The sequence below is a fragment of the Coffea eugenioides genome, chromosome 6, assembly GCF_003713205.1.
Source record: "Coffea eugenioides isolate CCC68of chromosome 6, Ceug_1.0, whole genome shotgun sequence".
Taxonomy (NCBI): domain Eukaryota; kingdom Viridiplantae; phylum Streptophyta; class Magnoliopsida; order Gentianales; family Rubiaceae; genus Coffea; species Coffea eugenioides.
The window spans coordinates 6,235,962-6,263,490 of NC_040040.1; the positions used below are offsets into that span (position 1 = coordinate 6,235,962).

General features: G+C 37.6%; 4 protein-coding genes across 6 annotated transcripts; 2 read left to right on the plus strand and 2 right to left on the minus strand.

Moving 5' to 3' along the window:
• Positions 1-1,470: 1,470 nt before the first annotated feature.
• On the plus strand, positions 1,471-5,885 carry LOC113773177. Of its 2 annotated transcripts, none has more exons than XM_027317749.1 (9): positions 1,471-1,631; positions 1,720-1,887; positions 2,350-2,829; positions 3,235-3,409; positions 4,076-4,367; positions 4,667-4,739; positions 4,812-4,902; positions 4,992-5,071; positions 5,232-5,885. In XM_027317749.1, exons 2-9 carry the CDS (start codon positions 1,756-1,758, stop codon positions 5,475-5,477), a joined length of 1,569 nt encoding a protein of 522 aa, XP_027173550.1. In that variant the 5' UTR covers positions 1,471-1,631; positions 1,720-1,755; the 3' UTR covers positions 5,478-5,885. The 2 variants fall into 2 exon arrangements, with proteins under 2 accessions (XP_027173550.1, XP_027173551.1); XM_027317750.1 differs by having other exon boundaries at positions 1,726-1,887.
• Positions 5,886-7,957: 2,072 nt separating this feature from the next.
• Positions 7,958-15,506, minus strand: LOC113775597 (dystrophia myotonica WD repeat-containing protein). Of its 2 annotated transcripts, none has more exons than XM_027320551.1 (11): positions 14,775-15,506; positions 13,824-14,141; positions 13,626-13,734; positions 13,432-13,525; positions 12,299-12,386; positions 12,125-12,208; positions 11,074-11,167; positions 10,885-10,972; positions 10,573-10,678; positions 10,391-10,483; positions 7,958-8,720 (listed from the first exon to the last, which is right to left on the minus strand). In XM_027320551.1, the coding sequence occupies exons 1-11, from the start codon at positions 14,958-14,960 to the stop codon at positions 8,325-8,327; spliced, it is 1,656 nt and encodes a 551-aa protein (XP_027176352.1). In that variant the 5' UTR covers positions 14,961-15,506; the 3' UTR covers positions 7,958-8,324. The 2 variants fall into 2 exon arrangements, with proteins under 2 accessions (XP_027176352.1, XP_027176351.1); XM_027320550.1 differs by having other exon boundaries at positions 12,299-12,389.
• Positions 15,507-17,233: 1,727 nt separating this feature from the next.
• LOC113775916 (fasciclin-like arabinogalactan protein 12) lies at positions 17,234-18,258 on the plus strand. Its single transcript, XM_027320967.1, has one exon. The coding sequence runs from the start codon at positions 17,315-17,317 to the stop codon at positions 18,113-18,115; it is 801 nt and encodes a 266-aa protein (XP_027176768.1). The 5' UTR covers positions 17,234-17,314; the 3' UTR covers positions 18,116-18,258.
• A 577-nt stretch (positions 18,259-18,835) lies between these two features.
• Positions 18,836-24,817, minus strand: LOC113775406 (dnaJ protein P58IPK homolog). The gene is made up of 9 exons (XM_027320264.1): positions 24,410-24,817; positions 23,259-23,424; positions 22,247-22,448; positions 22,005-22,165; positions 21,775-21,868; positions 21,472-21,684; positions 21,220-21,300; positions 20,129-20,347; positions 18,836-19,307 (listed from the first exon to the last, which is right to left on the minus strand). Exons 1-9 carry the CDS (start codon positions 24,537-24,539, stop codon positions 19,110-19,112), a joined length of 1,464 nt encoding a protein of 487 aa, XP_027176065.1. The 5' UTR covers positions 24,540-24,817; the 3' UTR covers positions 18,836-19,109.
• Between the last annotated feature and the right edge of the window lie 2,712 nt (positions 24,818-27,529).

A 27,529-nucleotide genomic window follows, 5' to 3' on the forward strand; every position in this document is an offset into this window, starting at 1 on the left:
TTGTAATCTTGTGGTGGTTTTCTCTTATAGTAAGAACAAATTTTTCTCTCCGTGGACGTAGGCTTGGTGATTAAGCCGAACCACGTTAATTCTTGTGCGTTACTCATCGTTCGTGTTAGATATTATTTTCTATTAAATCGTTGGTCTTTTCTTTTTCAAATAATTGGCCTGACACCGTAACATATACTGATGAGGTTTTCTCATTGGACAACTCATCATCAAAACGTCACCTGACCTTTCTGAACTAATAAAGGTCAATATATATGTATGTGTATATATATATATATATGTATGTATGCATGCTTTTTTCAGAAGGGGTTAGTTTAGGTAAAGCATTTGATTATTCCCCAAACTATCTGAATAGTATTAAGTTGGCCATGAATCCTCCTCCCAACTTTCCCCTCTTCATGTTGCGCTACTTCCCCTTGTAAATCTTGAATGATTTATAAGGTATTATCCTTTTAAAAGCCATAAGGTCAATCTTTTTTTTTTTTTTTTTGGTATAATACTTGGTAACATCTTTTGGCTTCAATGAGAAACTATACTTGCAAGACAAAAAGTATAATTCTTGCATTATTTGTAACTCTTTTTTTTTTTTTATTAATAAGAAATAAGAACAAAAAAAAAAGGTATGATATGTGCCAAATCCATATCCTGAATTGTTCCCTGGACTGGTTGCCAATATGTGATGCAACTATCATGGGGGGAAAAGGAAAACAATGGGAAGAATTATACTGGTAAGAGCAACCACAACGCGGGTGTAATGGGGAGCCATTACACCGCTCCATGACACGGCTCCCCATTGGAGCCGTGTCATGGAGATTACACGCATCATGGATATGATGCGTGTAATCCATTGAAGGTGGGCCCTATGGCATTTGAAGTATCAAATATTTGTTTAATTTCCTACATAATTATTTTTTAAAAAATAACAATATATTATTTTTGAAACATAGAAAAAGATATATTATTCAAACTTAAAAGTTAATAATATCATTTTTACAAAATAAAAAAATTCAAAATGTACAAAATTTAACGAAAGTTAGTACTTTATTTTTTAAAAATAACAAAATTAGTTTTAAAAATTACTTTATTTATTTATGGGATATGAGTTATGCATTATTAAAATAAATATTTGATTAATTGTGGACCCATGCTATTACACCTTGTGGAGTGTAATCCATTGTGAGTGAAAGTGTAATAAAAGAGGAGAAAGTGGAATGCTGACGTGGCATGTGGATTACACTCCACAAAGTGTAATAGCATTGTGGATGCTCTAGGAGGTAACCGGCAGAAGCCGTATAAGAAAACAAATAAAACATAGGAGCAAGTGATTGGTGGTTCTGTTTCTTGGGACCTTTCGAAGTTTGTAAAAGTGGAGGGTGTACGGCTGTACTAGCCAGAGCGTGCAGTTGTACCTTTACTCTCTTATTATTATGTTGCGCCACAAAAATGTAGACAGAGCCCACATCAGTATCAATATCGGTATCGATTGCCAAATTGAAATCCTCCCTTGGCTCTCTCTCTCTCTCTCTCTCTCTCTGAGAGACGAATCTCTGTCAGCGTTAAGGAGTTGTCTGTGAAAAATCCACCAGCAGCCTAGTACTGTATTGTGATTGGGACTTTCTGAGGTTTCTTTCGATTATGGATTTTTTGATTCTTACAAGCTTGTTCTGAATTTCCAGTTGATTCCCTTTTGACTCCTTGACTAATTACTAGTTGCAGATTCTCTCCTCCTCCCTTTTACGTGCATTTATGGAAAATTCTCAAGAGAATTCTTTGACTAAACACCATGTCGACGTTCAGGGGCTGGTGGCCTCCTTACCACCCTCCTTCCCCGCCGCCTCAACCGCCATTCATCCACCGCCTGCTGCTGGTATCCAAAAGGTACTACTTGTCCTCTAGCCTCCTTTTTCTTTTTCTAAATTAATCCACGCATTTACATGCTACACTTGACTAAGTCAGCATATCTCTCGACTTTCTTGTGACTGAACTCTGATTTCTTTAATGAGAACTCCTCCCTGCCCTGTCAGAATTTCACTTCCATATTCTCCCTTTGCCTTATTAACTGATCTCCAATTAGAATTTTCATTGCCCGTTTTTTTTTTCTCCCCTTTTACTATAATTTAGCTAGGACTTTGGCGATAATCCATACTATGATGTTTGAATGTTCCGAGAAATAAACTTTTTCCTTTATGGTGCAATTCTTGGGCATCATGTCTGCGCGCTGTAGCTATGTCTGCCTTGACTTCTTCATTTCAATCGTCCCACTAGAAAGTTTCAATTTTGCACTTTGAAGTTTCCCCTTCTGATCAGTGTTTTTTTTTTTTTTAAAAATTATTTTGGCAGGTTAGAGAATCAAGTGAAATAGTTGAGGAATCAACAAGTAGTCAGCACCAAAGGAATGAAATTTTAACTGTGGATATACCCAAAACAACAGCTGATGGCTCCATAGACGATTTTGTGAGGATAAACGTGCCTCCGTCACCAACTCCTAAAAAAGTGAACTTTTCACCATTACCGAGTCCCGGTCATATCAGGTTTAATGGATCCCCGCTTCCCTCCTCATCAAACAAGGGTAAAGCATCAATGAAGAGCCTCCTGCCTAAACTGAGCTTTAAGTTTCGGAATACAGATTCAGAGATCGAAAAGGCAGCCATGCTAGCTCTAGGTTCTCCACTCGGACCACAGGAGAAGAGGTCAATTACAAGGACATTTTCTCTTACAAAGCTATTTACACCGAGGATGAAGAGAACATCATCTTTACCAGTAACTCCAATTGCTCATTCAAATCCAGAGTCAACACATGGAGGGAATGGAAATTCAGTTGTGAGTGATAGTTGCTTCATATTAGCTTTTATTCTATTTTATGCAGTTGCTTTGGTTAACTTTTTAATTGCTACTAAATAATATGGGTAATTGATGGTTCTTTCAGTTAAGAAAAATATGATGGTAGGATCACCATTCTGTGTTCATAATTTTATGTTGATCATCTTTAAGTTCTGTTCTATTCTTTTCATTTTCACAATTTTGCTGCATAGAAGCTTGGAACAAGACTTGAGTTTGCTCCTGGTGCATTTTCCAAGTTCCTCAAGAATTTGCATTACATACAAAGTTGAAGCTCATGTATACAATTATTAGTATGCTCTTCTTTGGTGCTAATTCGCTTTTTGCCAAGTAACTTGGAGATACTTTATCTCTAGCTAGTCTCTTACAAAATCAGTTCCGTTACAGAAAGGTGGGACATTTTATCCCATCCACCGCTCACGCTCAGTCCCGGTGTTAAACAAAGATGGAAGTGTAAGGCAGATTGATAACTTGGGTGGTGTAATTCGTGTCATCCCTGCTACTCCACGGGTTACAGAACACAATGTACCAACACTGGACGCAACTGTGAAAGTTGATATAGGTGTGTCATTTTACTAATCATGCTTATTTTATGTGATGCAGCTAAGTATTTTATTAATTATTATTATTGTTATTATCTTCAATATTACATAGGTCTAGGTTCTTACTCTTTGATAAGTTCTAAAAGTTTCTTATTGGTGATCTGGCTGACTCCAAGAAGGAGAGTAGTGGCACCTAATTCCAAAGCAGCAACTCAACCTTTAGATTCTGATCTCCAGTAAACACAATACCTTGAGATATGAAAAAAATGCATTCAGATCTATCTGTTAATCATTCTATATATGGGAAGAACCAAATCAGAGCTTGGAACTGTAACTGCATTTCTGGAACTCGCAGAGATAAAGTTGTTCAAGAATACTAAAAGGAATTTAAGATGATTTCCATGAGTTCTTTATGGTAAAATACATGCTCAAGCAAAATTGGACTAGGGAGAGTTCTCTGGTACGAAGAATTATCAAATAATTGATAAAATTGATAAAGGGGCCCTTTTTGTATCATACTATGTAGGATTTGAACCTTCGACATCTGGTTTTGGGGATTTTTGTTCTACCTTTTAAAAGGAAGGATGCCGTATGTTGACCAAGTTTGCAAATCTAGTGCATCTATAATCCCATTTTTTCTGACTTGTGATAACCAAGCTCCACCTTATTTTAGTTTTTTGGTTCAGATGGAAGTGATAATAATGGTGAAGATATCCCTCAAGAAGAAGCAGTTTGCAGAATCTGTCTGGTTGAACTAGGGGAGAGTTCAGAAACCCTTAAGATGGAATGCAACTGTAAGGGTGAACTTGCCCTGGCCCACCAAGATTGTGCTGTGAAATGGTTTAGCATAAAAGGTAACAAAACCTGTGATGTCTGCAAGCAAGAGGTTCAGAACTTACCTGTAACACTCTTACGAATTCAAGAGGGTCAGCCCCGAGGAAGTGCAGCAGTTAGGTCTATTGAAGTTCCTCGATACAGGCAAGTCAGAAATGTTTGCTTTCTGAATCTTTCTGTGTCTATATGTTTATAACTGACAGAGTGTCTATATGAAGATGCTATGTCTGCATGCTTATGGATCTTTGTGTCTGTGTGTGTATCTAAATGTTTGTGTTTTTAAGTTATAGTGTTATTAAAGTTTGAAATCTGGAGATTTAGACTCATTCCTGATTGTTCAATTTTGTGATCAACTGTTGATAGTGAAGTGCATGAAGTTGTTTAAGAAAGTTAAAATCTTAAATTTTCTAACTACTTGATAACGATGGTGTAATCGTCTGCAGGGTATGGCAGGATGTTCCGGTTCTTGTGATCGTCAGCATGCTTGCTTACTTTTGTTTTCTTGAGCAACTTTTGGTAATTCATGCCACTTTGTATTGCTTGCTTTGGAATGAATCAATTGTTCTAATGGTATGATTTGGTGTACAGGTTATAAAAATGGGATCTGGTGCCATTGCCATATCTCTACCCTTTTCCTGCATATTGGGTCTTCTTGCATCCATGACATCTACTACAATGGGTATAAGCCTGTAATGAAATGTTGTCTTTTCGCTTGCAGTTTCAAATGGTTGATTTACTAATTTATCTGCCTTGATCCTTGGCGCTCAGTAAGGAGAAGATATGCATGGATGTATGCAACTATTCAGTTTGTTTTGGTGGTTCTCTTTGCCCATGTTTTCTACTCGCTGGTAAGAAATTCTTCATTTAGAATGATAATTAAAGATTTGCTAGGTAGGAGAAGGCTTTGAAGAGATGACATTGTTATTATCTTTTGAGTTGATTAATTAATCTGAAATGCTAAGAGCGTATGCTGACGGGGCATTTTCATTTATGGCTGCTGGAGAGTAGCTTCATGTACAGGCAATTTTATCTGTGCTGCTAGCGACATTTGCTGGATTTGGAGGTGCGATGTGTGGGACTTCCATTGTTTTTGAACTCATGAAATGGAGGAGACGGTGGAATGCTTGGTCGACTCAGGAACGCACCTCTGAGGAGGTTTTGAACCCAAATGAGTTGTCAGATGGAAGGGGCGCACAACAAACTGAGCCTCCAGAGGCAGGTAGTATGGTCACCTCAGGGATCGATCGTGGATAGACAGTGAACACATTGACCCCGCGACCACCAAACAGCAGTATGCCAATTGTACAGGAAAGTGCTACTACTACTGGTTACTTGAAATATACTGCATTATAGAGTCTCATTCGACTTTGTGGCAACACTTGACACCTGTTGTCAAAAATTGTGAAACTCATCGTTCAAGCCAACATGGTGATGCGACTTCCAGCAAGAGGAGCAAGAACCAGATACATCAGTTGCTTTTGGATTCTTTCAGGGAATGGTGTATATGTCAAGTTTAAGCCAATCACCAATTGCATTGGCGTGGGGGGAGGATCAGATCTGTGAAGTCTGAATCTTTCACCTGTTGTGTTACCTTGGCTTTTGGCTTTGGGGTGAGGATTAGTTGCCTCTTTTGCGATATATGATAAGCGAATCAATTCAGTACCGACTGGCTGATGTTATTCCCAGAGCAATTCATATCCAGCCAGACCAAATCTGATTCATTCAACAATTTTACCCTCCAACGCTCGACCTCTCTCTTGACCCAAAATGCCCAATTGTTAGGGTCCCGCTATGATTGTCATGTCGTCGAGAAACCTGCTCAACAAAACCTGTGGATTATGCTGCAATTTTTTGAATTCCTCGGTTGATGAGGATGGCTGTCCATCGTCATCTACAACCCTTTTTTTCCCCTTCTAATTTGTCTTGGATAGAAAACAACACCAATACCAGTTATTGTATTACCAGTCATCAAAATGCTCTCTACAACCAGTAGAACACAAACTCAAAAAAATTGCTCGCAAGATGGAAATCACATGAGATAACGTCGCAGGTTTTATGAATTCACGCAATTCTAATATCATAGGCATCTGCAACCGTGGGAACATGACGGTACCATCATTTGATCTCTAAAGTCATAGGGAAAAAGAAGGGGCCCCGGCCATCTACCATGTTGTATACCGCATCTGTGGACTGTGGTATTTTATAGGCTTTTCATTTTTCTTTCTTTTTGGTCGCACTCTTGTTTTTATACTGTGGTGTGGTACATTATAATGGACGTATGACATATAATTTGAATTTGAATTTAAAATTAAAATTTTATATATGTATCATGCATCTAATCATGATAGTATATATACTGTTAGTGTTTATAAAATTAACTCATTACTTTATTCATAAAATTCTTTGATAAAATATAACTTTGAAAATTAAAGACATACTAAAATTCTCTTTATCCCCAATTTGTATCCCTTGAGATTTTAAAGATTCGCAAAATACCAAAAAAAAAAAAATTTTGTCTGTTACATTCGTCGAACTTGCGATATCTACAATATTCATATTTTCCCTAGTCAAAGACAAGTTTGACTGTCGGGAATCAAAGTGTCCGACAGAACGAATTTAGCTCTGGATATAAGCCACTCTCGCGACAGCATAACCTTTACTTCAACTATTAGTCTATGGTGTTCACACACAGAACTGCTTAGCCTACTTACTAAAGATATATATATATATTTTTTTTGTTAGTGTAAGCGGGGAGGATTCGAACCCGAGACCTCTTGCTTACACTCCCTCCTCCCATACCACTCAACCCAACCCTCCCCCAGCCTACATACTACAGATTAGCCCAAAAGGCAGACAGCGTTTAATGGACGATAAAATAAAAAGCAAATTCCTCATACATCCCTTACAGTTAAGCGCTTTTTAAAATACATCTCTTGTCTATGGTTAACTATTTTTTAAGATACACCTTTTGTAATTTAAAAATGTCTACTTACATTCCTTGTACTTTGAATTTAAATGGAAAACATATAAAAATGGAGTTCACTAACATAGATTTCACTATATACACTATTCCATAGTACAACTAGTTACTTGATTCTAATTATGAAAGGTCTTAATAATATCTTTCTTCTACAAATTCCTCCAATTAACAATTGCAATCTATAAAAAAAAAAATTACAAATTATCACTATTGGAGCGCAAACCTTTGATCCTTTTTATAGAGTGCTAACATTCGATTGGGGACATTTTCAAAAGAAACACGTTATTAAAGCCTGACATTATTAGCAGCAAGTAATTAGTTGCATTGTTGAATTGGGCACGTTAAATTGTCACTAGAAGAGTCCATTTCAATTTGTTTTCCACTCCAATTTAGAGTACAATGGGTGTAAGAGGACATTTTTAAATCACAAGATGGTATGTATCTAAAAAACCTCTTATCCACGAGGGGTATATGTGAAATTTATCCTAAAATAAAACAAATCCAACAACTTATAGAATGGATTGGACGACAACAAAACAAAATCCAACGACTTGCTGCCGCTACATAGTTTAGAGAACCCAAGCAACATTGAAAGGCATCCCTTCGTTACAGTTTCGATTTAGCAGTTACCATCTTCAGACCTGAACTAATGGTTGCAAAATTCAAACCGACTCTCCGTTCCAATTATCTCGCTGCATTTCAAACGGATTTTTTTCAATTTGCATGTAAAAAAAAAGTAATAGTTCACCAAAAAAAAAAAAAAAAACCAATAATGTTAGATTAAAAAGCATAATTTAAATGTCAACCAGCTGTTTCCAGGCAAATTTGGCTACAGATGACGAAAAGCAACTGGAAACTACAAATTTTAAGCAGCTTCAATTATTTATGCCGGTCATTTCATGGACAGCCCTTTCATACTTACAACGTGGCCGGGCACTCCCCTCAATTTCGTGGTGCCCAGACGGCATTTCAAGCGCTGGCTATACAAAAAAAACTTGTCAGTTAAATCTCTCTGCAAACGAGTCAAGTCATATAATTTTTCAGTTCTAGGAAAACATATGACAAGAGCAGCATGCACCGTGCAGCTCGACTCAACAGTCTAGTGACACATTGACGGCAGGTCATTGCTTATAACTGGAGCTGACTGCCTTTCCTGATATCAAGGATTTATCCTTCAAACTGGTACCTAACAGTGATTCAGAGTTGCTCGATTGGCTTTCAGCAAAACCGGGTCGCATCCAGACCTTTATGTGCCCCTCTCTGCAGACGGTGAGGACAGATTCTTGTGTGAATATCAAACCAGAAAGGGGTTCGGTATGGACACGATGAGCAACTAGTGGAGATATCTTTGGAACATCTCTCATGCTTGGAGCAGTTTGCAAAGTACCAACAGGGCAAGCGCTGTCCCAGTGAGAAGACTGACTTCCAGTACTAAAAGTAGGGGACCCACCAGGAGGACGGCGGACTGGCACTACAATTTCATCCATCTCCAGATCCCATAAGAGCAATTGGGTGTCCTGGGCAACATCAAGTTGTGAAGAGTAAGATGAGTATTGCAAAGAACTTGATTTCTAAGAGCATGTAACGAAGTAAAATGAATGATGTACTTATTAGGTAGCATAGATTTTTCCACCTCAACATGTTCATGGCTGATAAAATCAATTTTATGAACTCAAAGTACAATAAAAATGACATTTCCAAGGTGAAGAAAGATCCCAATCAAAGACCAAACAACCAGGATGCTCTTTAGCAGACATTCGAAGAAGTGTCCATTCCCTTAAAGTCCAAGAAGATTCCACCAATAGACCAACCAAAACCCAGTTTATAAGCCAAACCCAAACCCAAAGTTAAAGTGGTGGGCCTAGCAGAAAAATTCTTCTTGACATCTCTAAACCAACCTGAGATCGATCGACCCATCACTCAATGAGAAAAGACAACTTTATTTGCCTAGACTAGACAGCAAGGTTCCTGGAACTCTAATATTGTTGATTTTGTTTGATATTGATTTTCTTCTCGTGATTTGCCCTAACAGATTATATCAATTATGTATACTACCAGAAGAATCAGTTAATAAGTTAGAGGACAAAACATGGGAGATCTCTCATGCACCTTAAACTTTATACTAACCAATACAAACTTAATAGAAGATAACTTGGGCTAAATTGAACTTTTGACTTAAAACATAACTCCTAGATATTGATTATTATCTTCAAGGCAAACCTATAAGATGCTTTTCTCAGGTAAATCAGAGGGAGCTTAATTAACTTGATCTTGAGCGGCAAAAGGTCAACCTTTAAGAGATGTTCAGGCCTCACCAATAAAATGAGACCAGCCTCAGCACAGACAATCTCAAGCCAAAACCCAGCTTATCTAATACCAAAACATAAACAACAAGGCAAATAAGTAGCAAGTTTCACCCATTAAACAGCCAAACGGAATTTTAACTGCCAATATCACAGTAAAGTACTGAGTTGGAGAGGGGAGCCCAGTCAACAAGAAGCTCCCAAGCCCTCGCAACTTTGATTTTTAAGTGAATGTGCCAATGCTACATGGATCGGCAACCTATGGACTTGCAAGGAGCGGAGAGTCAGGTCCCTAATCAAAGGGCACAGAAGGATGTGCGACAAGAAAGGAGTAGTAAAGAAACATAGAGATCAGAGATGATACTTGCAGATGGCCATAGAAGTCTCGACTTCCTTTTACACACAAGGATTTGTTTGATAATTTTTCATTTAGTCCAAAAATAGGTGCACCAAACTGCAAGTAATCCAAGATTGGATCAGCCGGATGGTGGAGATATAACACCTGTAGCATGACTAATTAAGTATTGTACCCAGAAAACTAGCAGTCACTTAAAACCAATGGGATGTGCTAGCAAGGCTCTAATTTTGAGCAAATAAATTGTATGGCTTGATAAATACCAATCTTTCCTGCATTTTGTAATGTTCAAATAACATGAAATGAAACGACTAAGGTTCCAACGTTTAAGTATCACAATAAAAGAATAAAAAGGAGTATATCACTCAATACTGTGACCACACAATGGACACTTGGAAAGAGGACATGTACAAGAATCTAGCGGCCATGACAGATTTTATCCTTGTCAGATTGATGGATACATATCATGACAAATCGAAAAGAATAGAACGAAAACGGCAAAAGAGATATTACAGTAACTCCATGGTACCTGACCAACAGATCCAAAACGATAAACAATATTTTCTCCAGTGCCGTCAGAATTTGGTGCAGACCAATACGAATCAAATGACACTCCGCTGACCTGCCGGCATCCGTTACAAAATGTGTGAGGTAGTCATCAGCATGCAATGCGACAAAAGGAAAATTTTGACTGGACCTGCTAGAACTCACCCACGAGTTGTGTCCCTCACCCCATGCTACAACTCTCCGATCATCCATACTCCATACTTGAACCAGGTCATCCTCACCTCCAGTCAAGATGTATTTTCCATCCATGCTGTTGTTTTATTTACTGTCAGTTATCTCTTCTCTTGTGAAAAAGGTAATAAACTCTTATTGATCAGCTTAATCAGATGAAAAAGGCCAACCTTGTCATCAGCTGGGAAGATGACAGGCACTAATGAACAAATGATGGGCCTTTTTTTTTTTTGTTTTTTGGTGGTGGGGGGGGGAGAAGGGTGGGGGATGGGAGACAACACTCACCTCCAAGTGCAGCATAATAAAGCACCATAATAGCTCTTCCCGCCACATATAAGTTGTTCATTTTTGTAGTCAAATACTCGCAGATAACCTACATTTGTTAAACTGCCTCAGCCATTCCATATTTACATATTTTCATCTGAAGCTACTTATTTATCACAAAAATACAGAATTATTAGATGGAGATTATACCATCCCTTCCTACAGTTGCAATATAAGCTCCATCAGCTGAAAAGGAGATGCTATTTATCGAACCTTGACAAATATGCCATCTAGCAATAGGATTCTGAGCACGAAAACACAAAATGACTCAAAATAGAGCTGGATAAACTTGAAAAAACTATAAACGAGATACTGATGACACAAACTTAAAAAAAAAAAATTTGTGCAGACCTATGTAATACTTCTCCAGGTAGGAAGATAATATACTGTAGTGAAAAGCAATGGAAGATAAAGAATGAAAATAGAAAAGAATAAGTTTAAAAAATAAAGTGATTATGTCGTCTCCCAGTTCCTAAACTGAAGTCTGTGATTGTGTATCCAGTCAGCTAAGACAGCACATTAGCAATACCACATGTCAGTATCGTACACCATGGAAAACCAAAACGTTGTGAGAGACATGACATCAGTTAATTGGTCACTCACCAAAACAATCCCTACTCCAAATTCATTTGAACATTTACAATTATTATCATTAATGGCAAATAGACCAATAAAGGTCTGAAAAGGAGAGGTGCCACAGATCCCTAGCAAACTGGGTTTAAAGTAACACCATTACTTCATGTTGACAAAACTTCTAAGAAATAATGAGTGACCATCACAACAAACACATTACATGCATAGGAGTAATTAAATAGAGAGTCTGAAACAAAAGGCAATACTGTTTAAATCCTTCTATCCTTGTAAAGCTACACAAGAAATGAGTCCTAAAATGAGAATACATGTGTATAACATACTATATTTAGCTCAGCCAATCTTATCTACCTATAGTATAGAATTATTGACTGCTACTCGAAGTTACTAACACACTGTTGCTGAACAAGACCTAGGAACCTTACCACTGATACCAGTAAAGCAGTTCATGAAGATAGTAACCATATCCAAATATGAAGAAGGAATGCTCATTAGACAAAATAGAAGACTACTTTCTCAATCAACAAAACATTTTGCTAAGCAAGAAGAAGGAAGTATACGTGTGTAGTGGTGGATGAAGAAGATAAACTCCCATTAAATAAAACAGTACCTTACTGTAACGTGCATGTACTACAGTAAATTGGGTTTGATCCTTAATAATAGGGAATGAAGGATCCCCAGAACCATCTTTGCTCTGAAAGAAACACAGATACATACCAGTCGGATGTGGATATTAAACGGCAGATGTAAAGAAAACATACATCAACAATATCCAAAGACTTGCCTTTTCATATACATACAAATTTCCATCTGCATGAGCAACAACAAATGTGCCATCACCATTGGGTACCCAAGCAATACTTGCACAACGACTGCTAAGACAAGCAAATTATTTGAACTCAGCGAGGAAGTTCTGGACTACCAAAAAATATATATTTCAACATAAGGAAAGGAACATAATTATTGTAGTTCAATGGTCCAAAGACATCTAACACAACTACGGAATATATTTGTTGCTGATCAATGGTCTCAAGGCATCTAATGCAACTTTTCTATTCACTTGATTAAGTAACCGTCAACTTTAAAACTTAAAAGTAGCTGTGAACTAAAATTAAACGCCACCACATGCCCTCCCATACAACCAACCCAAGACGAAACCAAGTAGTGGACTCAAGGTAACACTTGAGAATAAAAGTCTAGACCTTCTACCACAAAGATGTTTACCACTACCATGAATTTGCATTCTCATGGTACTTGAGATTTAAGTTTGAATAGCTTAATAAAGCAGTCCCAATAGTTAAAGCGCCTATAAGCTTTCAAATTTCGTGTTGAAAAGCAAACTCAATGGGCACTATCCTGCCTGCTAGTCGCCACCCAATCAATCACGAGACCAAGCAAAATAACTAGTAACTTATGAGGTACTAAAAGAACATTTAGGGACCTCAATTAGCAATTCTCAGATGCTGAAACCATCATTAAACATGGTTGTGAGATAGTAAAGCAAGAAGCCATGGGATTGGAGGAACTTTGGAAACATATTGTGGTCTAGGCAAAGAAAATAATGTTTGAAGAGGTAACAAGAAGATCTTGAAAAAACTATAATAATTATCAAGAAAACGACCATTAGTCTTAAAATTTTGTTAAAAAGAACTGTTTTGGAAAAATTTCATTATTTCTTTTGTTCTTATTTCTTTACCTTTTTTCAATGCAAGGGGAGCATAAGTAGGACAAGAGCAATTTCTATCATTGGGATTATAAACCTCGTGAATATCAGCTCAGCAGAAATACATGAAAACAAACTTCTACAGACAACCAAGATGATGTATCAGAAACACAGCATAAAAGCACTAGATGCTATTTGAACAAAACTGGAGAGACGATATTTTAAAGACAAATTTGATAAAATCATGATCTTACGTATTATTCACAGAACCATCTTTATTATAATGCTGCGCACCGACAAGCTTCTTGCCAACATCTTGTAACTGTTGTCGAAGAGACACAGAGTACACTAAGAATTAAAGAAAAAATTAGCCTCCCAAGGAATCACTGAATAGCTCATAAATACTTGAGAGAGGGAAGTACTTCTTGAGTAGAACTAAAAACTTTACCATCTCCAGAATTTAATCCAATAAGCAAATCATGCCCATCCTTTGCATCCGGCTCAAATGCATGACAAACAGGATTTGAATTACTGAAATGTATAGACTTTACAGGATCCTACACGAAACATAAACCTCTCAAAACTTAATCCAGTGCATACTCTATCATAATCTGAAGAAACAAGATCAAGACAACCATTATAGTACCTTATCTTGAGAATTTAAGTCACTTATGAAAATGGCATCGCCAACGTTGAATACCAAGTAAGTGCCTTTGCCGTCAAAATTTGAATTAGATATCACACTGTTAGAACTTGAAGCCCCCAATGACCCAACTCTATTACTACTACTACCACTCACTGACTTAGTGCCTCCATTTCCTCCAACAAAACTAAGTGCCCTACTTCCATTCCCTCCACCCAAGAACCGTGCTGCAGCTGACCTAACACCACTGCTTACTCCAAGACTTGACGATAATTGTGATGGTGCCTGCATTGGCTTATCCTTGAGATGAGCTAGGGTTACCTGACCATGAAAAAAAAACCCTCAAAACACAAACTTGGTTCTGATTTACTTCTTTAGATGCACACTGTTGACCATGCAAGATTTTTCTAAGCATAGCCAGCTCTTTTTTGTCTTATCTTTTTCTTTTCATGCCCAAGTGAACCTTAAAGAAGAATTGATTCTTAGGTCCTGGGCAGATTAATTTTGTAATGAGAAACTACAACCCGAAAAAAGAAACCTAGATATTCAACACAAATAATTGGGGATAACAACAGAAACAAAAGGTATCAACGATATAAGTTGGATTGAAGTTCTAAATTTTATACAAAGCAATAAAGTACTCCGATTAAGTGAAGGTCAGATTTCCAAATTCACTATAAATGGACTTCAATTCTACTTGATAACAATCCCAAGTCAAAATCTGATAAATACATATAAATTTAGCCACGAAAAAACTCAATTGCAAACTAGCCATTTGTACTAATTTCAAGTTGCAAAATTCACTGTAAAAAAAATATGGGAATCTAGCCTCTAATGCTAATGCTCTTCGGTCCACAAACCAACGCTGGTTTAGCAAAACAGGCTAGATAACATGAAAGCTGTAAAAAGAAAGAAAGGAAAAATAAAACCCTAAACTGATGAGAAACGAATAACCTGGGTTACGGTCTTCCCATGGGCATAGTGAAGCAGACCAGAAGGATGAGTCTTCTCGTACTGAAGCTTGTATCTCCCTTCTGGCGTCTTGAAATACGTCTTTAAACCTGGCGATTGTGCATTATTTGCTGATGCCGATGAAGCCGACGGCGACATCATGTTATTACTTCCGGCCGTATTGATCATTTTTTTTTTTCAAATAAACAAACCCAACAATTGATAGTTATACGTCTTCAAATCAAAATCCCCCTTTTCCTGGCAGTATTAAATTGCAATGGGATCGATCACACAGTTGCAATTTCAATTGGGTCCGTTTTGTGAAGGAATTGCGTTTCGGGTGTTTATTGTTTTGTTGTATCAGTGAAATATAAGGGGGATGGGACCAGAGGCAGAGGCAGAAGCAAACAGGGGAGAAAGGCCTCCCGGTCCTGGGAGAGGGGGAAGCGTTTTTAATGTTTAATGACGGAATAGCTTTCGAGTTTTGAGTTTTGGGAATTTAGGGGGTAAGTTGTAGTTGTTGTCGCAGGGCATTGACTTTTGTTTTGGGGGGTTTGGGTTTTGGGAACGGAGGATCGGGACTCGGGAGGACAACCAAAGTCTTCTGTTTCTGCTTCTCTTCTCGGTGCAAATGTGTGCGCGAGTGTGTGTGAATTCCACTGTCCGATGCCGATGGCGAAGGGGTCAGTTTAGTTCAACTGAGGGGTAACGTTTATCATCTAAGAAGTGACTGTGAATTGGAGACGCACGGCATACACGTCGTGGACATCAGGCACCACGGAGGTATTTTTAAAATGTCGATGTTTATCCGTGTATGCAACTTCAGTGCTGATGTTCGGAGTTACGGTGCACTTTTAACACCGTCAATAAATATCATTTCATAAAATTAGGAATGCAGTTTTTGGAGTTAAAAATATTTTTAACAAACGCTCAAGTTTAGTGCTTTTTAGAGTAATTTTATGATTTTAAAAATAAAACATTTAACTTAATCATTTTTTCCTTTATTATGAACTAAATGAAAAGATAAATACACTTAAAAATTTTCAAATTACGCATTATCTATTACAAAGTACTCATTGAACAATATCTCCGAATAATATATTTAAAAGCGCTCAGATGTTAGGGAAGTACTTTTCAATAATTTACTACAACTCCAAATGGGAATCATACAAAAATCAACTAGGTTGATTTTTTTTTTCCTAACTATATTAATGTTGAATATTGCTAAGGGTGTAAATTTGCTCATTTTACTCTTTTGTAAAAGTTATATATAACTCACAATTGTGGGATCGATCGAACATTCGACTAATTTAAAATTTCTTTACCATTGACATATCGACTTTGTTATTGTATTGGCCGCTAAGTAGGATCGTGCAATTGCTATTGAAAAATTCTAGCCAGATCACACAATTAATATTTACCGAAAAGTATTCACCAAGTAGGTTTTCCAAAATTAGTGAAGCAAATACACAACGGATGAATCAAGAACACGTTACATGATCAAAATCTTATTTGCGGCATCCTCTTTTTCAGCCGGATGCGGACGCAGAGGCGTGCATGATGACTATAGAGCTGGCCTCCGGTTCCAGGTATTGGGCTTAATGCATTAGGCCCAATTGTAGGACAGGCACCCAACAGACCAAACAAAACCATGTGCCTTGCCGTCCCATACGTTGCCCCTGAAGTGTAATAATAAAGAAGCCTAGCAGAAAGGGCCCAGCCAATATTGAAGCCCATAGTGTTAGGCTATTAAAACTGCGTCCAGTCGAGCCGTCAATCGTTACGCATTAATGGAGCAATTGATTTAACGGCGATGGACGCCCGTTTACGGAACAAAAGTTTGTTCCGCACGTCCACGTCGATAATAATGGATGTACCTTTGCATTTCCTGCTATACATGCATTAATCAGACGGATTACGGCGGCCTAACTAGAAGATTTTGACATTTCTCTTGCTTTCCATCTGGATAAATCTCTGTGTGTGTATATATATATATATATATCCTGACACATTTCTCAGACTTTCCAAAAGCAAATTAACTTTTTATTACTTCCACTTCACAGATTTCAAGAGGAAAAAGTATTCTTATATATATATAAAATATATTTTTGGAGAAAAATCATTTTCGTTTGAAAACACAGGAAGAAGCTGTCGTATATATGTCTATGATTAGCCTAAATGATGATTGATGGCGATGGAAAAATGGCATAATCCAATAGCTGGTTTTCCTCCCATGCCAAGCAAAGCCGCAGCTGCTTCAACATCATCAAAATCTCCTGCCACCTTAAATCGCACCCTTCCACCTAAAGGCTAAATCCCTGATTTCGATACCCCACTCAACTTTTTCCCCATTTCACTTTCGGGTTTTAATTTGCAAGAAAGAAAATTCCATCAATTAAACTCACTATATATACCCAACCAAATCATCCCACGTCCAACATACTCGATCAGCTTCCTTCTTCTTCCAAACACTTTCACGAGGCCATTAATTATTTTATTAGTTACTACTACAAAAGTAAGTGGAACCCCCGCCTATCCCATCCATGGAGATGATGCAGGCAATGCCAACATTTGCTTCTCTCTTGCTGTTTTGCATCCATTTCACCTCCATTCTTGCTCAGTCCCCTGCACCGGCTCCTGCACCGCCAGTACCGGTTCCAGCACCCCCAGCACCGATTCTAATACCCCCAGCAGCGGCTCCTGCACCCACAGGCCCGACCAATATCACTGCAATCCTCGAAAAAGCCGGTGGGTTTTCTGCATTTATTCGCCTTCTGAAAAGCACCCAATCTGCAGATCGAATCAACATGCAGCTCAACAAGTCCGAGCAAGGCCTTACCATCTTTGCCCCAGATGATTCTGCATTTGCAAAACTCAAAGCAGGCAGCCTGAACTCTTACTCTAACGAGCAGCAATCCCAATTGATACAGTCCCATGTCCTTCCTTCTTTTATGTCCGTCCAACAATTCCAAACCGCGAGCAATCCATTGAGCACACAAGCTGGTGGAACTAACTACGGCCAGTTTCCGCTCAATGTGACCACATCAGCAGCTTCAGTGAACCTAACCACAGGTTTTGCCAGTGCATCAGTTGTTGGCACAGTGTACACTGATAACCAGCTTGCTGTGTATCAGGTGGATCGAGTACTTCTTCCACAAAGGTTCTTCGTTGCTCCACCTCCATCTCCGCCTCCAGCACCAGCTCCAGCACCTTCAAAACCCAAGAAGGCTCAATCCACTGCAAAGCCCGTTGAATCTTCAGGTGCAATTAGTCTAATCCATGAAGGCTTGCTTCAAGCTTCCTACGCATTTGCACTTCTGGCAGCATCTTGGTTAATCGGATGAGCGGATGAGGACCTGATGTTGATGGAAGCCTGTGTGCCAGCGTGTTGTTACTTTGGTTGTTTTTCTTGTCTTTTCATTTCCTATTGCCAATTTATTCTTTTGCAATATGTATATGAATTTGCTGTTTTGAAGGCTTTGTTATATTGATAAGGTGTGTCCACAGATCATTCGTGTTCCCTGTATAAGCTTCATTCCAAGCCCAACAAGGAAAGCAGGGATCATATAGACGTAAACCTAATTGATTTGAAACGATTATAAAGCAACACACTTCCGACAAGAACGATATTCTGAAATGTGGAAAAGGAACCGCGCGCGCTTACAGCATGGTCCGCTTTAGCTTAAAAGCAAGATAGAACACCGGATATCCGTAGCCAAGAAGTATAGCAGCTACAGAAGCTTACCCAAGTGGAGACCTTATTCCAATAGAGCTGTCGCATGCAGGTTTAGAAGCAAACACAAGTCATGCATTAGTTACTGCAGATATGATCTACCAGCCAATTGCACATCATGCAAACATAGCTAATTCAAAGAAGAAATTATCGTATTCTGATCCAAACAAGCAGACATATATCTGTAAGCAGTTGAGCAAAATTCCTTTTAAGCAATAAACGTGTAAACATAATGGTTAGCATTTCAGAAATGATTCAAGAAAAACAATGATTAGGAAATTCTTTCCTGTACGCTTTTGTTGCACGAGGATTCTGTTAGTGGACATTTGAGGAACAAAACGGGATCAATCAAGCCAACCGATCCTCAGATTATCAATTAAAAAGGACCTGGTATCAGCTCATACAAGGGATCATCTATTTCCTTGACCAGTTGTTACTGGATTACTAAATATCCCCCAAGCAAAATTGTGCCAACAAATTGATTGTCATGTTCAATCCCCTATAGACCTTCCATTCGGTCAGTTCAAATTTCTTACAAAGAATATTATCTGCCTACTGTACTTCTCTCCAGATGCACAAAGCAAATAATACAAACATCACCACAGCTAAAAGTGGAAACCACCAAATCCACCAGGAAAGCCACCACCCGGAAACCCTCCTTCAAACCCTCCTTCAAAGTGAAAGGTAAATTGTTGCCCCCCACCACCATACGGATTAAATCCTCCACCACCCATTCCAGAACCCATATCATCTATGTCTTCACCGCTATCATATCTGGCACGCTTTTCCTCATCTCCCAAAACCTGAAATGACAAGAATAAAAAGAACAATGTAAGCAAGACTTGCACAGCCATGTCTCCTTTTCAACATAGAAAGCATCCAGAGATTTCAGCTCAGTAGGAAGATGGCCAACTTTTCAAAAGCACAGGAAAAGAAAAATCATCAGAAAAATGATTATTAACAAAGAGAGACAGGACTTTCCAAATATTGATGCCTTTTCTTGGAGAAACAACTTGCATCTTGCGGATAAAAATCTGTTGCAACTCCTAGCATGTTTCTTACACCAAGGGGTCCCGACTTATTCGTTCTAACTTACAATCAAAACAACTCCTCATAGAACTATTATCTGGCTACAAGAATACCGATAAATATCCTTTATATTTCCAATTAGAGAAGAGAGGAAAATTGTCTTCTGAGAGTTATGGAACAGAACCTTCTGTTGCCGTAAAATATCCTTTTCCATTTAGAACTAGCACACTGATTTCTCTCAAACCTTTTTTTTATCCATTATGGAAGTTAACTAATCTGTAGTTGATCTTCATTTTAACTGATTATAGTTATAATCAAAATCAGGAAGAAAATTCCAAAAATGAGAAACATATAGCTGTTCAGAAATGGAATTTTTGATTGAGACCATAAGAATACAAAACTCCAGAGCATTTTTATTTGCACTACTGTAATCAAGAAAACATTCCCAAGTACGATGTCAGTGAATCTGGTACTTGAATTTTTTTAAAAAAATAAATATTCATGCATTGCAGCTTTAAGTATTTGAACACGGAAATTAACTGCACAAGAGCACATAAAAAATGATAGACATAAAAGGACATGCTCTGAAACAGACCTCGTATGCAGCTGCTATTTCTCTGAATTTGGCCTCTGCCTCTTCTCTATTGTCAACATTCTTATCGGGATGCCATTGCAATGCAAGTTTCTTGTAAGCCTTTTTTATTTCTGAGACAGGTGCAGTTTTTGAAACTCCCAAAATCTTGTACCAGTCCTTCCGCTGGCTCAACTTTAAAGATCTTTCTGCCTTCATCAGCACTTCACGAATACTCATATCCTAAGCAATTAAATCAAAATTTTAAATTATAGCACTAAAGCTTACAGATATCTAGATTGTGAACAATTCAGCCAACTCAAGAAAATAGCATACAAGCTTATCATTTCATGTACCAATCACATCCAATTTGTAGTTTCAAAGATTTTCTCATTAAAAATGCTAAGTACCAAACAGCAAATAAAAGGCCTATTCCCAGAAGCCTACAATACTTTATGAGGCCAAGGTCAGTCTCTATGGTCTTTATTTCTATGTGTAAACTAGAACAAGGATGAATTAAATCCATTCCAGTATTAGCTCAACCAAACATTCAAACCCCAGGATGAATTGGTGAAACACCAAAACACAACCGATTGTGTTAGAAACATGGAAGAAAGTAGACCACCATACAAACTGGCAGAGCTAAATTCGATTTTCTGAAAATAACAAGATCACCTAAAGAAAGATATTATTCTTGCATTCTTGCAAATTGCACTGTGTTTGTACCCCTAATATTTGAGAATAACCACATTGCTCTCCACAATTGCCCCCCATAGAAGCTGGAAAAGGGTTATACACCATATTTTTAAAAAAATGTTGGACTTGCTGAACAGTTCAAAAGATATTTCATTGAGAGATGACACAGATTTTGAAAAATGACGCATAATATAGTCAAATAATTAATTTGCATATGAAGTTTATATTGAACCACAACGTATATTTCCAATTCTGTAGCATTGGAGAACATGCCAAATTTGTTATTACAACATCTCTAACCAACTGCAGAATACACATATGACATTTCTCCCCCGGCCAAAGGTCCTGGCTATGCCACAGACCACAGAGGATAACATCCTAATACTACAAAATTCAAGATATTTAAGTGCAAGACAAACCTGAGGCGATTTCTCTGCTGCTAATTTCAGATCTGCCACAGCTCCCTCCCATTCTTCGGTTAAAAGTTTAGCTTCACCCCTCTGAAAGCAAAAATAAACCAAACTTATGGAATAAGAAACCTACTGATCAAATTTGGCTAAAAGGTTCTTTCCAGTAAAACACACATCTCTAGTATAGATAGCATTCTCACATTAAAACCATATCCATCTTTAAAAATTTAGAGAATAGTGAGCCCAGCTAAAAAGAAAAACCTGAACCAAAGCCTCAACAAGCTCCCCATCAATTTCAAGCGCTTCAGAACAACTTGATACAGCATCGCTTCCTCTACCAAGCTTGACCAAGACTTTACACAAACCAAGATGAAGGTTTACATTATGCGCAGAGTGATTTGGGTCCAGTGCAAGTGCTGCTCTATATTCTTCCACAGCAAGGCGAAGCTTTCCCTTGCTTGCATTGTCCTCTGCCTGCATTAATCTCATCAAGCTCAAGCTAGAATCAGAAAATCTCTTAGATACTTTGGAAAATCTAGAAGTATAGAAAACATTTTTACTTACACTTTTGGTCTTTTTGAGTAGATTCTTCAATCCAAAATATGCTTTCTTAAGTTCACCGTGCTCAGGGTCTAGACGAAGACCCTTCTGGTAATGCCTGAGAAAAAATAGATCAAACATCCTGCTAAGCAGAAGTCCAAGTAGTATCACACAGAATTAGCCTTCTCTCCCCTTCCCCAACCTATCAGGCCTAGAGAAGGAAGAAAGCAGATCCATCATGTTTCTCAACAAACCTTGTAGCAACATCATGATCAGCTAAGTAGTAATAGGCACGCCCACGTAACAGCAATGCATCTAAATTATCTTCATCCTCTTTAAGGAGGTATCCTGCCTCTGATATTGCACCTGAATAATCTTTGGTTGCTATTAGTAGCCTCACTTTAAGCATTTTTGCCTGCAGCAACCAATAGATTATACACAAAACGGAGTATAAAAACTATAGACATGAGATGACCATAGAAATAACTGCGATTACCTTTGAGCATGCTGGAGAGAAAACAAGTACCACCTTATCAATGTATTCCAAAGCTTTTGTAAAATCACCAGAATCAAAGAGATTTGAAGCTGAATTCAGAGCACTCCGAGCCTGAGACAACTGAGATAGCTCCTTCTCTGCTGCTGAATTTCCTGGTTTCAGCTCCAGAAATTTATTGTAGCTTTTCTCTGACTCCTCGTATCTACATCAGCCAAAAACTGCCAGAATCATATAATTTTCAAATCAGATATTGGAAAGAGAGAGAGAGAGAGAGAGAGAGGTAGTTTTTTTTTTTGGGGGGAAGGGGGGGAGGGAGGGAGCCTAGGACAGAACCAGGACAATGGAGGAAGATCCAGTCCAACATATAATATTACAATGATTAAAACATCTCTTCTTTAATAGCCAGAATCAACCTCTTTTGTGATACACAATTTTGATGTAAAAATCAAGCAAGAGATTCGGTGATGAAGCACAGCAGCTATGTGAAAGATACATACACATGATTCCTACTAAGAGAGAAGAAAAACTAAAAAAAATTTTGAAACAAAGGGCAGAACTATAAGAATTGAATCCAACAAAACAAAAAGGGAAAACCAAACAAAGAACATCTAGGCATAGGCCCATACAAGCATGTAGAAGACAGAAATTTTATTCATGAGAACTTATTCGAGAAAAAAAAATAGAGTTACATCATGGATAGAACCAAAAGAAAAGGTTTTCAGCTCCTTGGAAACATGTAAGCAGGGGTTATTAAGAGGGAAGAGGGCAGGCAGTACTGTTTAGATTTGCCAGTGACCATGGAACAACAAGAAGCAACCAGAAACAATGTATTCATGTTCAAGTAAACTTGCAGAAGTCCTACTGGACACCTATTCACAAATCCTTATTTCAAACCCAAAAATGGAAGACAATTAAATCTATTAATGTAAGAAACATCAGTAATATACTAGAGTAGGGTCCTGATTTGCTTTTATTCAAAATGCAGTAGATTACAATATTTTCAGAAGGAAACCTGCACAACTGACGAAGAATAGATGCTTGATGCCAATATGCTTCTGAAAGAGCCGGATCTGCATCTATGGCAGCTTTGAGGTCGTCAAGGGCCTCAGTATATTTCTTGACTTTTACACTTTCTGAAACTCTTTGAAACAATGCGGCAACATCACCAGGTTTGCCATCTGGGAATTAACACTAAAAAGTTCAAACCCTGATGGACTGCTGAATCAGACTCGTATCTAACCCATTATCAAGATGCAAAAACAAGACTCTGCACTTCATCACCATGAAATTGACAAGCAATACGCATAAGAAAGAATAAATCATTAGCTGTATATTTAAGCATAAATCTTGATGCATACAGGAATGACTTGAATTCTAGAGAACCATTTAGCATCTGAATGCACTTTTTACTCAAGTCATCGACAGTAAAAATTAAATCTTGGGGTATAAGCTATCTATAGCACTCCTGGTGCAGTTACTGCATAAAATGTAATGCTGAAACCACAGGTCTAGCTCACTAGTCATCTTTAGGAAACAGCAGAGCAAAAAGTCAAGCTTCATTATAAAAATCCAATTCAAAATCATTATTTTTCAGGGTAGTGCACACTATATGACTACAACAGAGAAAAGTAACTTAAAAGTGTGCAGAAAACATCCATGCTTATGCTCTAATGGTCTTCTTCTGACAATTGCCTGTAGTGAAAGCACTGCAAATGATACTCTGAACTGCAAGAGTGCAGCAAAACCAGGAGCCAAAGAAATAGAAGAACTGACATTGGAGAAGTAAGTAGTGGCAGTTTAGTCCTTTGCACATTACTGGCAAAACAAGTTAGGTTTCATATCTCATCAAGCATGGAAGCTCTCTCATAATCCGAAAGTACCATCTTAAAGACACATAGCTAAATGTAACTAGATACCAAGTACTACAATATTTTAGCAACAGTGTCAGATAAACAATTAAACCGCCATAGCAACCCAGTGAAACGCACTAAGAAAGATCGAATCTTTGACTGACAAGGTTGATGAACTAATCAGAAAAGTACTGCTAATCAACATATACAGATTTTCGGTACTTTCATTCTATTCATCGAATATTAAAAAGAGATGGCGAGGAAGTTATTGGTAGTCCTGCTATAGATAGAAAAGACAACAAAAAGGTTATACCCAATGCCGAAACAAGTGGGTGAAGGAGGAGCAATTGGCAAACCAATACGAAATTGAGTAGGAATATGGTGAACGCAAAGCCTCCACAAGCTATCAAATCCACCGCCGCCGCCGACCACTGCCTCCTCATCACTTTCTTTCTCTTCGCAGCCCTTCAATTCCACAATTCAACCCTCACACTGTTTTATATTTATATAGTGTTATTGTCGTCGGCGTCGTCGGTTAAGACTTAAGACCGTCCGTCTGAGCTGGTCGAGCACGTATACGGGGTAGACGATTGAGAGAAACAATGAGAGCGGGAGCCGCTGGAAAATAAAACTTTTGCTAAGATGTTGGGTTGAATCTGAATTTGGGCCAGCAGAGGGGACGGAGTCGTAACGTGAGAGGCTTTCTTGAATCTTGTTCTTGTGTTTGTTCATCTACACCTGTTTACCCGGAACTTCATTTATTACTTTTTTTTTTTTCGCTCACACCTGTTGGTAATCATGTACTACGCTAGGAACTCTGCACGTCATTCCACGTTAAACTCACCTATCATTAGGTTCCACGTGTTCTTGCCCTCTATTTAACTGGCAGTGCATGGCTAATCACAGGACGCCACGAGGAAAGAGCTTTCCTCTCTCTCCACCAAACGGTCCTAGTTGGTAATTAGGTACTAGTACTACTAATTATTTAGTTCAACGACTAAACTCAAAGTTCATTTGTCAATCGGAATCAATTGTCTTGTCTGCCCATTTTTTGCTATTGGCTTTGGTCTAGCATGAACCTCAGGTGATTTATGCGACGAGAATGATCATCCTTTTTTTTTTCCTTAAATTTGAGAGAAAAACTAGAGTTTGATAATACGTTTTAAATCATCGGCTTGCTTGATAGTAATATAATACATGCAATGTTAAAAGTCAAAAGAAAACTTTATATTCACATAACTATAAAATTTAACCAATTCAATGATAAAAACATTTCCTGCCGTTACTTGCATTAAAGGTTGTTGATTAATATCATAAACAAATTTGTACGACGTGTGAATAGAAACTTATTACTTGTTTTTTGGAGTAAATTTTATTTAGGAAATTCAGTGCTACTTAATTAATTCAAATGTTTAAATTTTTGTTATCAAATACATCGAAACATATTAAGATCTGGATCCATTAAATTTAAGTGCTGAATTGAATTATCAAATATGGCCTAATTGAATTCTATCCTTGTTATTCAGGAGCTAATTGGATATATATTTGGGAGTTTTGACAAATAGAATGAAATTGGAAAAATAAAGAGTACTAAGGAGGCTAAGTATTTTTCAAACGTTTTGATGTTGGTCTTGGGCGTGCGAGTTGGAGTGGTGGTGATGCTCTTCGGCCTTTATCAAGATTCAAGAGTTTGTGGGTCGGAATCCTAGCTGCTGTTTTTGGGCCAAAAATGATGTGGCTCTGTGGGCCATTCATCGAGTGCTCCCAGGAGGATTCTCGTCTTAACACAGTCGAATGTGGGATTCAAAATCATTTAGCCCTCGATCCGTAAATATATTAGTCTCGTAAAAGTTACGGTATATTTGATAAAACTGAAATTTAAAAATTAAAGTCTGAATCTAAATTTGAATTTATTAAATTATTGAATTGTTAAATATTAAATCAAATATATTTGAATGTCTATCACATTCAGCGATAAGTGAATAGTTTATCACTTAATTTTAAGTGCAAATTTTGTCTATAAAATTCAGTGCCATTTAATTAATTTATATGTTTAATTTTTGGTTATCAAATGATCAGAATATGTTAAGATTTGATTATATTAAAGTAATAATTTAATTTCATTAAATTTAAGTGTTGAATTAGGTTATCAAACAAGATCTTAGACAAGAGTTCCACCCCAAAATTAAATAAAAAAGACACGGAGGACCAAAGCTGTAACTTACAACAAGAGCCTCGATTCATTAGGCCGCGCTACCAATGCCGTACTACCACGGCCTTGCTACAGCACTTTCTTGACAGTGATAATTCATTTCTTACACAAAAAAATGCATATAGGGATAAAGAATCAATCAACTCGCCAAGCAAATAAATTTCCAACTCAGGCGAGTTGGGACCCCATTTCTAACTCTAGGGCCCAGCGAGTAAACATGATTGATAAATTTGGACCAATCATCGCATCTTCCGTCACGCTGCAACAGTCAAGTAACCAAAATAACTCAAAGTGGCACGTAAAACCCTCCTGTTCAGCTGGTACGAAAATTAGGTGAGGGACGGTAAAAAGTTCCCGAAAATTTCTTTTAAAACTCTCTTTTTTCTTGTTTTTCCCCTTAACCAAAAAAGAAACAATAATTAACAACGAAAGAGTAAGTTTATCGGTCGGGACTTGGAAAATTGCACATGAAGCAAAAAGAAATAGTGAGAACTGGAAAATGTTAATTTGAAAATAATTAACGAACTTATTTATTAGAGAAAACATAGGAACAACATATGGAGTGAGCGATATGCTTGGTTGTTTGTGTACTAATCTCAAGTACACGATTTTACGGTGAGGGTGCATTTGTTAAAATTGAAATCTGAGTTCATTAAGTTATTGAAGTGTTAAGTACTAAATCTGATTCATTTCACATTAAGCAATAAGTAAATAATTTATTATTTAATTAATTAGATGTTCAATTTTTTGTCATCAAACGTGTCTGGATATGTTAAGATCTGAATCCATTAAATTTAAGTATTGAATTGGACTATGAAACAAGGCCTAGCATCTAACTCACGTTGCAAATTTAACACTATAACTAAACAATCACACGCTCTAAAAAGCCAAATCTAATATATATATATATATTAAAGAAAATGGACTTATTAAAGTCACACGAAATAACAAAATGATGACGCTATTTAAAACTCAAAAAATAAATAAGGGTCTGTGCAAGGACCCAACGGCTTCAAGGGTGATTCTTTTCTTGACTAGTTCTAAACTACTTGAGCGAGGTGGGCAAGAAAAAAGCAGACCGAAAGTACTTGAGAAACGAACAAAGCAGCATTAAATTTGCATTTTCCTGGTATATACCCATCTCGATCGAGTGTTTAAGCATCACGCAAAGTGATATTGAGTCGTTAAATGTTGTACCGTCGTTTCGGCCTGGGGAAAAAT